A 15797-nucleotide genomic window follows, 5' to 3' on the forward strand; every position below is an offset into this window, starting at 1 on the left:
CTGACACCAATTGTAAAAAATTGACCACACTGACATCTAGGGTGCCTCTCATTCGTCTTTTTATCTATCCTCACACTGATCTAGATTTTTTTAAAAATGATGGGGCGGCGACAATGGGATAGTCTATCCAGTGGTCTTTATCGATCAGTGGGAATGAGCTGGAGGACTGAGGAAGGAAGGAAGGGAGGATAGATAAAAAGATGAATGACAGGCACCCCCAGAAGCATTCAATGAGACCTGGGGCTACACACACACACACACACACACACACACACACACACACACACACACACACACACACACACACACACACACACACACACACACACACACACACACACACACACACACACACACACACACACAGAGATTTGTATATTTCACAATCTATATGAGTAGAAAACAAGAAGACATGACTCACTTCATTAGGTTAGCAATGGCAAATGGCTTCAGTTTAGCCTAATTTTATTCATTTAACCATGTTTATTCAATATATTACATATCACCATTATCTTGTTTTGCTGTCATTGAAAATAAATGATTTACATATTCCCTTGGCGTATAATCAATTGCCTTATTGGGAATTTTGAAACACTGTGAAGAGTACACACCACAGTAGAACAGTCAGTGTAACACAAAATGACCTGTCTTTTCTCAATTGCTATAACTTTGCTGTTGATTTCAACCCTTTCAATACAGAGTTATTTCATTCATTCTTCTAAGTCTCCTGCAGATCCTGAAACAGGGAAGGATCTGATAACTTAAGTGCATGATAAAAACTTTTTTGAGCTGTTTTGCCTTTATTTTCCACCTTGGTTAGAAGATCTTGATTTTTCGCAATTGGTGTAGGTTTGCTGTTGATTTCATTCCTTTCAATATTATTCAAAACTCCCTCCTTCTGTAGATAAATCAGAAGAGGCGGCAAGCTCCCTATGCGAGTTTGTAGTGTGACATTGTGTTTCCTAAAAAATATGGTCTCTTCAGATTCTCTAGATGTTTTCCACAAATCCACTGGAAGAGGGAAGTTTTACAATGTTAACACCCAAACCTCATTTAATTTGTAAACGTTACTTCCAAATACAACTAAGCTTAGTTTAATTGACAATATTAAGTGGCACATGTATTCAAATAGTAATGTATATTACTGAATGATGTGAATAATGAGAGTTTATATATTTTTTGCTTTATATGGACTGATTGTCTAACCTCCAATGTTGACAGTGCTTTCCCACACTTGATTCGTTCCTTCCATGAGGATTAGTTTCACCTTCTGCTCTGTACTGCAAAGTACTGTAAACACCGGAAAGAAGTTCTCATAGTCCACAACATACCTCTGAGGGTTCTGTTTAGAAGACAACATGCAGACTTTAGAAAACTCAATTAGTAATGCGATATGAGACACTCTATATCAGACACTCATGAGCTCATTGAGCATCAAACAGGCTAATAGGCTAACTGGAAAAACACCATGCCTATCTAGCTATGGTGAAGGATTATGTGATGATGTGGGGCTAATTCCAAAGGCTGAACTTTATCAGGATGCATAGTATCCTGGATCCATTCAATGGCTGGCCTTTGAAAATAAAAACATATATATATAAAAAAATAAACCTCCTGCTCCTATGGCAATATAGGGGTCAAATACTTATGCCCTCTGTGTTTAAGGAAGAAAATGTATTTATTTACGATACATTCTTCAATCACAAAGAAAATTGGTGTCCTTAGCTGTTTGATTTTTACTCATTTATTGAATTAAGACATTAAGATCAATTGTCAAAAGATGATTTTATAGTATCATTTCAGTCAACTTTAGCATGGGTTCAAATACTTATTCTCCCCACTGTACGTGGACAATACAGTATATATTGTTGTCAAGACATGTTCATGTCAATTATGTGGCATGTCCTCATGTTGACTCACATTAGGTGTCACTTCTAGTTCAGGTTGGCCAGTGCAGAGATTGTAATATTTCTGTGTGTTTATTATACATCTAGGGTTTCTGTCAATGAGGAACTGTCCTTGTCTCTTTTTCTTTTTCTTCACCTAAAGAAGTAGTTAATACAAGAACAGGATAAACAGTTAAAACTGGTACATAAATATTACTCTTATGACAACAAAACTAACAGTTAACGAACTACGTTCTTTTTCTGTTGAGTTCACATGACATTAACCAATGGAAAGTTCATCCCTGATAAGGTCATCGATCTGAACCAATCTCCAATCACCCATCAAGGGAAATACTTCTTTGCATGCTTTGTGCACTAGTGCACAGTCATGTTGGAACAGGAAGGGGCCATCCCCGAGCTGTGCTTGGTCCCTTAGTTCCAGTGAGAGGAACTCTGAATGCTTCAGCATTAACCAAGTATTCTGGACATTCCTTGCTCCCAACTTTGTGGAAAGTTTGGGGATGGCCCCTTTCCTGTTCCAACATGCACCAGTGCACAAGGCAAGGTCCATAAAGACATACTGTAGATGACAGAGTTTGGTGGATGAACGGCCTGCACAGAGTCCTGACCTCAACGCAATAGAACACTGAGAGCCAGTCTCCTCGTCCAACATCAGTGTAACCTCACAAATGCGCCTCTAAAAGAACGGTCAAAAAATCCCATAAACACACTCCTAAACCTTCTGGAAAGTCATCCCAGGAGAGTTGAAGCTGTTATAGAAGGGTGGACCGACGTCATTTTAAGCCCTATGGATTTAGGATGGGATGTGACTGAAGTTCATGTGAGTCAAGGCAGGTGAGCAAATACTTTTGGCTACTGTATATAGTGTACATAACCATATGATTTCCATTTGGTGACATTGTGTGACATACCTTCTCTAGTTCAGCATTCTTTGACAACAGCAAGACATGAAGTTCTGGATTAGAACTTTTTTGAAGAAACAGTAGCACCAGTGCTTTAATGTTCCTTCCCAATACAAAGTCAGTAAAAGTCCAAATGAGTCCAAACAGAGATTGGTGAGATATGTCCATAACAACATGGGATTCTGTTATCTCTTTGGGAGCGATAACCTCCAGGCCATTGTCAGTGATGTGTGCGACAGACATATGCTCAAGCTTCCCATCTATGTAACAGAGTGAGAAAGGAATGATATCATTACCAATTAAATTAATTTAGCTGTTTCAGAATACACATGGATTACCAGCTAGATGAATACTGTGTTTCTCACCTGAAATAATCTCACAGTGTGGAAAATGTATCTGTACCAGACTCCCGTGTAAGCAGTTGATGTTATAAAGTGGCCCTGCCGGTTCATAGTTAAGATTCTCCAGCTTATCTCCCCATCGTACTGAGTGATACTCCAGCTCACCCGCTGTCTCCATTTTAAACATCAGGCCTGTTAGCTTGCACTTATAAAGGCCAGCTGACTGAGGCTTCAACCTATCAATAATACCATTACAAGTAATGCAACTGCACTGATAAGGGGGATATTTGGACATATTTCATAAAATATATTCAGCTTGTAGCTAATTTGACCAACAACACAGATACTGTCATGTATTCTTAGCATTTTTCATTCATTTATTCTTGCTAACAGAAGTAATTCATTTGATATAATTCATTCATTAATATGTATTCCATTTACATTCATTAATATGTATTCATTCTTTTTAATAATTGAATGAGAAAACATGTTTTCTTACATGTATTTAAAATGTCCATTTCCCTCTTCCTGTAATAGTGGCTCACAACATTCAGGGAATGTAGAGCACTGAATTCAATGGAAATCACATTTAACCATGCACATTTGAACATTTAATGTTTTTAATACACCATTTAACATTAAATGTTCCTTATTAAACTTAATCGAGTAATGTATTTTGAAGATAAAGACTTACCCCCATGTCGGCATGGGTTGGAAAACAAGCACTGTGACCTGGAGACAGATTTAAAAATTAATTCATGATGAATAAAAACTCAACCCAGAGACAGCATTTGAATAGAGAATTGAACACCTACTTACTGTCAGGTTGATCAATATTTGCAAATGATTTGGAAAACCGTTGTTCTTTATTGTTTCCTATAGAAAAACAGTCAAAAGTTAATCCTAGAAAATGTTCACATGCTCAGAATTGCATATATTTTGAAGTCAAATATGGGAATAGCATGGACAACACAACAAAGAATAAAACATGCACGACTAAAAACTGACAGTATTTGCTCCAAAGTATGTTCTGAGGGGCTTGTAAGAGCAGGATATTGCTCCAACTTTAGGTGACATTCACATCATGGATTGTCCCACTCCAAATATTATCATTGTGGAATTTGTACTCACGATTGTCTGACAAAAACTGGTCCATAGCAGAACCATCTATGGGAAGAAAATAACAGTTTGCATACAGCTATTAATTAATTGATTATTTTGTTTTGGTCATGATTGATTCATTAGCACTTTTCACTCACTAAATCCAACTATGCAGTGGGGGAAATAAGTACTGAACGTGTCAACATTTTTCAGTAAGTATGTTTTTGCTGGTTGTTTTTCATCTCGTACTGGCAGACTTCATACAGGCATTTTCTGAGAGAATCTTGTCATCTACCTGGATCATGAGGATGAAATGTGGGTAGAACTTTAACAATTATCCAAAGCACAGCGAAGGAAACTCTCAATTGTTTTCAGAGAAAGAAAATCAATGCCCTGACTTAAATCCAGTGGAACATTTGTGGAAATAACAATAGATCAGGAATCACAAGAGCCCGCTTGAAATCTTTAAGATTTAAAGACTAACTGTATAGAAGAATGGACCAACATTACACCTGAATACTGTGAGGTGTTTGTTTGGTCATACAGGAAATGTCTTGAAGCTGTCATTATACAAAGCATTTAATAAGTTTGTTTCAGTAAGGGCGTTCAATACTTTTTCACTTTATTACTTTACTTATGGGCTTTAATGTGTGGATTTAGTGATACAGTATGTTCTTGAATTTCCCCTTGGGGATCAATAAAGTACACTATCTATCTATCTATCTATCTAGATTTCCTGAGTTTAAGATACATTTCTGGTGAAAATTGCATGCAAATAGTCTCATTGGTAAGACATGCATGTTGATGAATTCAATATGTACACTACTCACAAAAAGTTAAGGATATCTGGCTTTTGGGTGACATGCAATGTTTCAGTAGAGAAAGTATATTGAACTGTCGGACATGCACATTCAAAAGTTTAGAGAAAGTCATCGTAAAGAGAAATGATGCAGGTTTGGCGATTTCTTCACTGTTTTCTCATTTTATGCTTGCAGGTTTCTCTGCAGAGCTTTAGCGTGTATATTTCACAACACTCAATCGATTAGACTGCCTTTTCATGTGAGAATGCCGCTCACAGACACTAGGTGGAAGCGAAACGGCCACCATTCAACCCGGAAAAAAAGACATATAACCATTCCAATGACTCTGAAGCTCTTTACAGTAAGCTAAAAAAAAAAACCCTGCATAGTTCCCCTTTAAGTTCACATGTAAAGGTTATAGTGAATATATATGAAATAGAATAACCATTATTGCAAAAGCCAATGTGGTTTCAGACTGTGGTTGTAAGAGAGATGGAAGATAATTCTACTCACGCCTCTTGAGTCGTCTCCTTTCTTCTACTGACAGCCTCACTAAATGCCTAGATGGGCTGGAATCTCCTGCTCCTATAAATGTGAATACAAACAACATTTCAGTCAGTAGTCATCCTGTCACCATTTGTTGAACAGAAAACCAAAACCCATATCAGATACAGTAGATCTGTTTATGAGCGAAGATGCTATGCCGTCACCGAAAACCGTGAAGTACAGCAACAAACAATAAACGACAACATATTGTATTTAGTGATCAAGTAACCCAAAGCACCTCAGACAGAGTGAAGGTGAAGAACAGTGAGTGTACAATTAACCCTTTGATGCATGAGCTATTGAAACCCCCTCTAATGCATAACATGGGTCACAAGTGACCCGCATTCATTTTCTATGGAGTTTTGTTGAGGGGCTAGGGTTTCTTAGCAATTTCTTTTTAAAAAAACTTATTTTCATGACCCAGCACTCCATGAATTCCTCAATTATCTTGTTTTTGCTCATTACAAGACTAAGTTGTATTTTTTTCTCTTAAACTTTTTAAATAAAAACACTTTTCTGTCACTACCCCTCTAATTCATAACATGGGTCACAAGTGACCCGCATTCATTTTCTATGGAGTTTTGTTGAAGGGTTAGGGTTTCTTAGCTATTTTCAAGAAAATAATTCAATTTATCATTTAATATTCCAGGTTTCCATCACTTATTTAGTTTCTTCCAAACACCAATCATTATTTTCATTAATTGATGGTCACTCCTTGAATTCTAACACTTTTTATGTGCCTAAATTACATTTGAACACATGGGTCACAAATGACCCGCATTCATTTCCTATGTAAAATGAACCTATAATCAAAATTTCTTTGCAGTACTCTTTGAAATCAGTGTCATTTGTCATTTCATATTCAAATTTACCATTACATATTAATATTTTAACAAACACCAATCATTATGTTCATTCCTCTATGCCTACTCCATGAATGTGACTAAGTTTTGTGAAACAATACAATGATTGAACACATGGGTCAGAAATGACCTGTGTCTGCAAAGTGTGATTGTGAGTAAGATTGTAAGATGTAATATTTGTAAGGCCATGGCGATATGGGGAGTGCTGAGACAACCCAGCCACAAGAGGACTTAAGACAAGAAAATCCAAGAGATAGCGATGCAGCCTTTGTCCAACTTCCAGTAGAAAAGTCACCCTCTCCTGCTCCAAATGCACACGGCCTGTGTGCCAGGACCATAAAGTGACTGTGGTCATTTGTGAAACATCCCTACTGGTACAGTACGCTGGTAGCTGGTTTGAGCTGATCTTTGCTGGTTTTCTTCCAGCTATTGCTGCTAGCTGGTGTAGCTGGTTAGGCCACCAGGTTGACATGCTGGTGTGACCATCTGAGGAAGCTGGTCATGGCCTGTCGTGTGGGATACCGCTGGTGTTAGATGGTCATGCTGGTGACCAGCCTGCCAAGCTTGACATTGTTGTGGTCATGAGATGGTCATGCTGGCTTGCTAGAATGACCAACATAAGCTGGCATGGCCAGTAAAAACCAACAATGTAGACCAGCAACACCAGTTAAAATGACCAGCTTGAGGTGGTACGACAAGCAAAACCATCAGTTTTAGTCGCATTTACTACTTTTCCACAGTTTGAAAGTTAACCAGTTCTCCAAGTCCTCTCGCTATAGATCTATTTTCACATCCCTCAGACCGTCACCACGGTATACCTGTGAATGATGCCATCCACAGGTAGACCATGGTGACGGTCTGAGAGAAGTCTCATAGATCCATAGTTATGGACATAAATTACGTTACTGATGCACTGCAGTTCTGTATTGGTATTGAAAGTGTCAGTGACATAATGTACAGTGTTTTACAAAAGCAAATTAAAAATGTTTAGATATAATAACAACTATTTATTTTTTTTCAGATTCTTTTTTTGGCCTTTTTATGCCTTTAAATGGACAGGACAGTAGAGTATGACAGGAAGTGAGTGGGAGAGAGAATTGGGGTGGGATCTGGAAAGGACCACGGGACAGGAATCGAACCCGGGTGGCCGGCGTGTGGTGCAGGTGCCCCAACCGCGCCACGGCTGGGGCCTATAACAACTATTTCTAATCAGATTAGTATTAGAAATATTTTGTATTAAAATTGTTCTCATAATATTCATTATCTTACACAATCACACTTTGCACACACAGGTCATTATTGTTTCACAGGCGCGTAGGAACGTAGTAAGCATTGGGGGGGACAAGAATGAGGTCCGTTGCGCGCGCAAAGCGCGCAGCGAATTTTTTTTTATATTAATAAATAAAGGGGGCGAATTATAAGTAACATAAGAGATAAAAAAAAACCCTATTGCTGAAGTTTTAATGGCCCTCTGTAAGATGCCGCTTTGAAAATATGTATTTCAGTCTTTTTCTTAACCTATTTTTGGAACTGGGAAGAACATCTGCGCATAGGCTATTCAGAACACATTTCTTCCCTGAAAACGCACACAGCTAGTCTTTAGGACAACTTAAACTGACTCCCCCAATGCTTCCCTTTACATGGTTGCATAAACGTTGCTTAAATGAAAATATGTTTCTTCTTCTTGACTTTTCATATGCCATCTAAGTAAATTTTATGTCAGCTGATAGATGGATGCGCGTTTTGGGCACAATGAATGGGTTTGCCCTTAGTTTAACGAACGCGAAAGAGATTGCCTTGCGCATCAGTGTTGGAACGATACTCAACAAACTGTGAGATAAACATTGTTTTTCGTGTCTGGGAGATCTCGTTGTCGTTTTTGACTGTCGGCTTCTTATGTTTATTGTTTGGACGTATGGACACTGAACTTTGAGGGGGTGTTTGTTTGTGCATTATGAAGCTTTGTGTTAATTAGTAGCCTATGTGTCGGGCCTTCACCTCAGCGTGTAAGTTGCGCGCTAGGTGGCCACGAACGAAGTCATAGCTTAATTTGTGACAAAATACAGTGAGTAGCCTATTCATCTTTCATTTGTGTTTTTTCATTTGTTATATTATTGCATGTTTGACGTAGTTTGTAAACAGGCATTCTGCCCGTTTATCTTAAGTCAACCGAGGCCTTCGGTTGCTCATATCCGCCCGTAACCTATGTACGTCGTGACAGTGTGTAGATTATAATAAGAGGCAAATTGTTACACATTTAATTTTAAAAGCATAGCCTATAATAGGATGAACAAAGTGTATGGACTTGCTAAATCCAGGTAACCAGATAATTAGGCTAGGCCTATGTGCCACGTCAAGTGATAAGCCTACATTTAAAAGCAACTTATTTAGGCTATCGTAGACTACTGTATTCGCCCACAATAGGCTATCGTCTTAACTATTTCGAAAAGAATGAAAGAAGGCCGTAAACTAAATATTTGGACTGAGAGAGTAGCCTACATTAGCTTTCAGACACTCAAGGTGAGGAAGTGCTCCATGCTGCATTATTGAGTCGGGCTTCGTTTCGGGAAACATTCTTAAAACACAATGTGAAAGACCTCCGATGCGCACCGATAGCTATAGTTATGGGGCCGTAACTCAGGAGGATATAATTGAGCTAAGTAATCAACAACATCTGTACTTTGCAGCGTTTTTTTTTCGGGAGGGGGTCCAACATTGGGGGTGTCCCGACCCCCCCGACCCCCGTGGTTCCTACGCGCCTGGTTTCACTATTGTTTCATATTGTTTCACTAAACTTAGTCACATTCATAGAGTAGTCATAGAGGAGTGAACATAATTATTGCTGTTCATTAAAATCTGAATTTGTAATGGTAAATTTGAATATGAAATGACTAATTACACTGATTTCAAAGAGTACTGCAAATAAATTCTGATTATAGGCTAATTTTACATAGGAAATCAATGCGGGTCATTTGTGACCCATGTGCTCAAATGTAATTTAGGCAAATAAAAAGAGTTAGAATTCAAGGAGTATCCATCAATTAATGAAAATAATAATTGATGTTTGGAAGAAACTAAGTACGTGATGGAAACCTGGAATATTAGATGACAAATTAAATTATTTTCTTAAAAATAGCTAAGAAACCCTAACTCTTCAACAAAACTCCATAGAAAACTAGATGCACCGCATAGCGGTACACAATATGACCGCCGCTCAGTTCTGCACATTCTCTCCAAAACGAATTACGCTTGTCAACTTTCCTGTATCTCCGATTTGTGCAGCTCATGTGTATATGAGTGTGTGCATGTGTGAGTTTGCTTGTATAAAGATGTGTGTGTGTCTGTCTGTGTGTGTGAATGTGCATGTGTGTGTGTGTGTGTGTGTGGAATCCGTGGAAGTGTGTTTATCTGTGCGTGTGAATCTGTTATGTGTGTGTGTGTGTGAACTTAGTTACTTTTTAAACTGAGCCCCCTGCCGGCTCAACATAAAAATGGAAATCGGTTTTGCCAATAGCCTACTCACTATATTGGAATTTAACAGTTACGCCATTTTGACAGTAACATCAACAATATATAGAAGACATCACAACCTGCAAAAAGTAATTTCAGGGAGGTATCTAAAAATACTTTAACCTACTGAGATACTGAAATACAGATGAATAGCCTCTGTTTGTTCAATAATGTCTAGTCAGTATACCAAATAAGAGAGGCCTATATATAGAAACTGTGGTAATAAAATATGAAGATTTTGGTAGTTTGGGCTTTTCGTGTATCCTTCTATTGTAGTCATTTAGCCATCTACTTTAGGCCTGAATTATATGCCAATGAAATTACACTTGTTAAACTCACCTCAATAAATATTTTGCAATCATTTAATCCACCATGGGCAATGCTAAAATTACTGTTACAAACCAGCGGCAGAGTTGGCGGTCCAACGCGGGTAACCACCAGTGGCCCGCTGGAGTTTTGCTCATCAGTTCTCTGGCGGTTCACCGGCGGCTCAGAAGTGGCTCCAGATAAAGGGCCACTCTTTTGCCGCTTACTACCCACCAGCTTCTAATTGGCCTTATTTATGGCCATAATAATGAAAATGATGTACTAAAATAGCAATAATACATTATAACACTTTCCATTTGCCCTCAATCAGAACAATTTACAATTATTTACAGGGCTTACCAAAGTTACCAAATTTACTAAGGTGAAGACAGTGCCTGCTGATGAGAAACCTATAAATGTATTCTGTAATTTAATAATCCAATATAAAAACATTTATCCTCAGCAACTATCACACAGACTCACCACACATAGTATTAGGTTCAATACATTTTGTTTATTTATTTATTTTACATGCTTTTGTTTATTTATTTTACATGCTCATTTACATGCTTTATTTATTGTACATGCTTAAACAATTTATTACAATTATTTTTAATAATGATATTATGCAACACACTCTTCAGATGTAAGGACTTATAAAGCCACCTTTCCTGCTGCACCAGTATAATTAATTTGGAGCGCCAGGGACCTCCTCAAAGCCCGGCCCAGCATCCTCTTAAACAGCATCTTTGGTGGCGTTTCCTCCCAAAATAGCAAAATTGAGCTGAATTTACTAACTTTTCATGTTTTCTACTACAAAAGCAAAAGGTGAAGAGTAATGTAATGTAATACCTTTCCAAAACACAATAACACATTTAAGAACAACAGGATTTAACAATGAACAAAGCTACTGGCATTTGAACAGGGGTGTGTAGGCTGTCAATAGGCACTGTATTTACCGGCATGGCTGGAGTTGATGAAGCTTGCTGGGTGGTGGTGCTGGCAAAGGTGTAGTGGTCTGACTGGCAAACTCTGTTGAACAGATTGGTTTAGTGAGACGATTACTGCAATGGTATGACACCTGGCACATGCTAACTAGCGCCTAAAGTACAAACACTTCTAAAGGATATTTCCACTTAATTTTCAGACAAACCAAGCAAGGGACCACATGTACAGACTCTACAAATACTAACCATGATATCCATTTTTTATTTAAATGACTTGAAAGAGATCGTCTGGTATAAATGCACCATACAGTAGTGGCCAGTTAATTCATTCAGATGCTGTTACATGCTAACTAGCGCCTAGAGTACAAACACTTCTAAAGGATATTTCTACTTAATTCTCAGACAAACCAGGCTAGGGACCACATGTACAGACTCTATTTATACTAACCATGATGTCAGTTTTTTATTCAAATAACTTGAAAGAGATCGTCAGGTATAAATGCACCATGCCAGTTCATTAATTCAGATGCTGTTACATGCTAACTAGCGCCTAAACACTGCTAAAGGATATTTCCACTTAATTTTCGGGAAAACCAAGCTAGGGACCACACGTACAGACTCTATAAATACATTTTGGAAACAGGTGTTCGCTTTAAATACAGTTTTTAAAATGAAAATAGTAGAGATATAGAGAAGAGATGTTTTACTTACCTAGTCCTAAGCCTGCGACTGGTGGTTTGAGTAGGCCTACTGACATTGTAGGCTATTCGCATCTGCTCGGAGGGGTTTGCTTGATAACGTTTCTAAACGTAAAGACATTTACCAACTTCTAAGTCTGACGGTTACACAGTTACGTGCAAGAACAACAAGTCACGTAAGAGATGAAATCGTTTAGCTTACTGCAACATGAGAAATCAAGTAGTGTGAAACTAGCGACAGTAAAGAAAATTCCAATATGGCCGCCATTCGGAACTGAGAAACTCCATCTTCTTCGTTTGTCTTCTTCTCTCTGATCTGATCTATCACTCACTGAGCAGCGCCAGCGCCACACACCAGTGGCAGCAGGCTGCAGTGTTTGAACGTTGTTGCATTAGTTCTGCTTTTGACGTTCTCATATAAAATCGTAATAAATACATAATTGTTTTATTTGGTAAGCACAGGGTAGCCACGGGGGTGGCCAGTGACACAGCTACATGGGGCACAGGCCATTCTAGGCTTCAGTGTAGAACAGCCACGTTGAGGGACCATTCACTAAATGCACACATAAATACATTTATTATAGCCCCCCATGGATGAAATTCCACAAAACTTGACATACTCCCAGAGGGTGCCAGGTTAATCATACACATGAAATTTGGTGCAGTTCATAGCATCTCATCTGAAGATAGGGGCAATTAAAGCCATATTACATTACATTTTCAATTTTTACCATGGGGGTGCAAATCACAAATGACTGGTTATAAGCTAAGTTGATCCGAGCTCTTGAGACCAACATACCATAAAAAAATTGTCATCCTCGGTGCCACGGTTCAGGTAGTTATGTAGGAAAAACTGCAATTTTTGGGCTTCGGGCGGGGGCAGCGCGGGGGGGGAGTGACCCCCGGGGACGAAACGAAATTTTTCCGCACAAGTCTACTGGGGCTACATGCCCACCAAGTTTCATGTGCCCCGGTGTTACGGTGTCCCGGGAATCGTTGACCAAAAAATGACGGAAAAAAAAAAAAAAAAAAAAAAACTTTGACAACAACTATATGACCGCTTCGCTAGCTACGCTAGCGGCGGTCATAATGAATGCGGGTCACTTGTGACCCATGTTATGCATTAGAGGGGTAGTGACAGAAAAAGTGTTTTTATTTAAAAAGTTTAAGAGAAAAAAATAATATTTAGTCTTGTAATGAACAAAAACAAGTTAATTGAGGAATTCATGGAGTGCTGGGTCATGAAAATAAGTTATAGCTGAGTTACAGAAAAAATAAACTCGTCCGGGTCACTTGTGACCCATGTTATGCATTTAAGGGTTAAGGACACAAGTGGGAGTGGAGTTGGTAAAGGATATCACCAAAGCTATAATATACGAGGCCGAAGGCCAAGTGATGAATTAGTGATTCACTTACAGTACCAGTTATTAGTGTCTAACAATGAACAATGAAGATGCATCTAGGCTATAGATTATTACCCAAAGGTTGCACTGGGTCAGGTCTGTTCTTCTGTACCACCTTCTTGAAGAAACGTAAACCTGATTCCAAATCTGTGTGAAGAGTTGTGAAAACAACACCATCCTTGAGCATATGTTGTATTTCATCTGCCACTTTTGAGAGATCAGCAAACCGCTCCCCTGTTTCCTGGTCACTAAAGAGAATGCAAAAGGAAACAGAGCCATTGAACTTGTCATAATGTTGCATGTTGAATCCCTAATGTTGAATCCCTCCACCACCCAGTTGTGGCTTATTGTATGAGACATATTGACTTGTCTTGATGACATTTTTATTAAACAAATCTTTGTTGTAAGAAAAAAACAATTAATAATAATCAGATGTACTGTATTGTAGATTTACAATGAGTGTAGTAGTGGTAGTCATATACTGTACTGTACATATAGTTGTCAGTGGCAGTCTGACCATAAGAATTACGAGTACTGTAAACACTAAAAATATGCTTCACTTCTTGAAAGACAATTTTCAGATAATTCAGACAATATCTGACTCTTCTAGAGATACTACTACTGTACTACTACTACTACTACTACTAAAAATAATAATAATAACAACAACAACAACAACATTTTGAAGGGCTAATATCAGCTTTATGCTGAAATGCGGAAAGTTATAAGTTGCATGTTTTATGACCTTGTGTTGTCTGAGGAGGTCCATTTGAACTGCATGACATCCTGGAGGCTCTGTTTGTATTCCTGCAGCAGACTGATAAGCTCCTCTGCACTGCGCGCCGCTTCACTCATGTCTTCAACTGCTAATGAGAATGTGTTGGATTACATACAATATGCCACAACATGGCTGTCAGTACAAATCATGATGACACACTCACTCTAGAAAAGGATCTATGGTCTGTCGACATTATGCTTTGCATGTGCAAACTTGTTGATTTTTGTCAACATTCCCAGGCAAAGATCCACATTAAGGTGTTGGCACTCACTTTATATGGCCCATGGACCTTGAACTGCCAGTGAACCTGGCTATGATTTACTTTCTATTTCTATTTGTCCAAATAGAAATATGTGGATAAATGTTCTGAGCTGAGTCTGTAAAGAAGGAAAATAGTTTTTTTTTTGTCTTCTTACAGAGGAACAATCAATATTCAATATCACTGTACCTCAATTTACTATTGAAAACTGAAATGACAATAATAGTTTAAACTGCATACTGTTGCTAATCCACTTAGCCTACAATCTAAGTTTCTCTTGTCCTGTTGTCATTGTCTTGATGTATGGCAATGAACTGTCTTTATATTGATATTGGGTACTCACCTATTGTTGTCTGTGCTCTCCTGTATCGGCAGGAGCAGCCACACATGACATTCCCCAGACCTCAAAAGATGATTCCCCAACCCTCAGCATAGTAAATGAACATAGAAATTTTGCATGATTGAGCCCCTTATGCAAAACCCATATTTTGAAGAGCTGGAGAGGGCACAGACTAACCGTGAAAAACAGGTTTAACTGCACTAGCAACTTCTGACACATATACTGTAGACCTGTGGCATTCTTATCACTTGCTGACTGCTTTTACAAACATTAACTTACATGCAGGCGGTGTAAAAGTGAAAGTGCAGAATACAAGTGATCTGAAGCTCAACAATTTTAAAGGTGTAGGCTGTATTAAAGGTTTCCTAAAGCAATTATTGCAAGAAAAAAAATAGATGATCTTGTCTACAACTACCATTAGAAGCATTACAACCAGATCTATCCTTCTCATAGTAATGTTGTGATAATAAAAAAAACAGTTACAGCCTATCAAACATGTCACAAGGTTAAATAAAATGATATGGAAATACAAATAATACACCAAGTAGGTTGAGAGTAAAAAGTAGAAAAATAGGGGTACCATGGATGGAGAAAGACATGTTTAGGGGTGCCCTGAGCCAGAAAAGGTATAGGGAACAGCTATAGACTGAAGTGGAAGCTAATTGTTGGGACAAACAAAATACTTGATGGTACATGCCCCGTATAGCCTCACCGTTATTTCTAACTATCCAGATGATAGCCTGCATCTATTTAATAAAATATTGAATTACCTTAGATTACCTAAATAAGATATTCCCACTGGATTCACAACATCACAGTTTTGTGCTCGTTGCTACTGTACGATACACAGGACTCAAGGTGAACTGACGACAAATGAAAAGTCACAAAAATTGGCTATAATACAACTGGGTCTTCATTGTCATATGACCATTTTATTTCTGATTATTCACAGATATTATATTGCTAAACAACAGAAAGGGTGGTGTCAAGTTCTGAGAATATTCATTCTGCTAAATCAGCAATTGCAACATATTCAAATGACTGTTGCAATTACAGCAAGCTTGCCTAGAAGAAGTCATGAGATGGATCTCATCTT

At 38.3% G+C, this 15797-nt stretch overlaps 1 protein-coding gene across 5 annotated transcripts; it reads right to left on the reverse strand.

The window, feature by feature from the left end:
- Positions 1-486: 486 nt before the first annotated feature.
- LOC134060263 (NACHT, LRR and PYD domains-containing protein 1b allele 1-like) lies at positions 487-14832 on the reverse strand. 5 transcript variants are annotated; one of them, XM_062516913.1, is made up of 14 exons: positions 14705-14832; positions 14374-14479; positions 14070-14187; positions 13400-13572; positions 5565-5636; positions 4282-4317; positions 3970-4026; positions 3845-3882; positions 3650-3717; positions 3175-3386; positions 2819-3069; positions 1921-2043; positions 1207-1342; positions 487-1011 (listed from the first exon to the last, which is right to left on the reverse strand). In XM_062516913.1, the coding sequence occupies exons 3-14, from the start codon at positions 14177-14179 to the stop codon at positions 719-721; spliced, it is 1569 nt and encodes a 522-aa protein (XP_062372897.1). In that variant the 5' UTR covers positions 14180-14187; positions 14374-14479; positions 14705-14832; the 3' UTR covers positions 487-718. The 5 variants fall into 5 exon arrangements, 4 of the variants coding, with proteins under 4 accessions (XP_062372897.1, XP_062372898.1, XP_062372896.1 ...); XM_062516914.1 differs by having other exon boundaries at positions 14070-14190; XM_062516912.1 differs by lacking the exon at positions 14374-14479 and having other exon boundaries at positions 14705-14808.
- Between the last annotated feature and the right edge of the window lie 965 nt (positions 14833-15797).

This window comes from Sardina pilchardus, chromosome 16 (assembly GCF_963854185.1).
Source record: "Sardina pilchardus chromosome 16, fSarPil1.1, whole genome shotgun sequence".
Classification (NCBI taxonomy): Eukaryota; Metazoa; Chordata; class Actinopteri; order Clupeiformes; family Clupeidae; genus Sardina; species Sardina pilchardus.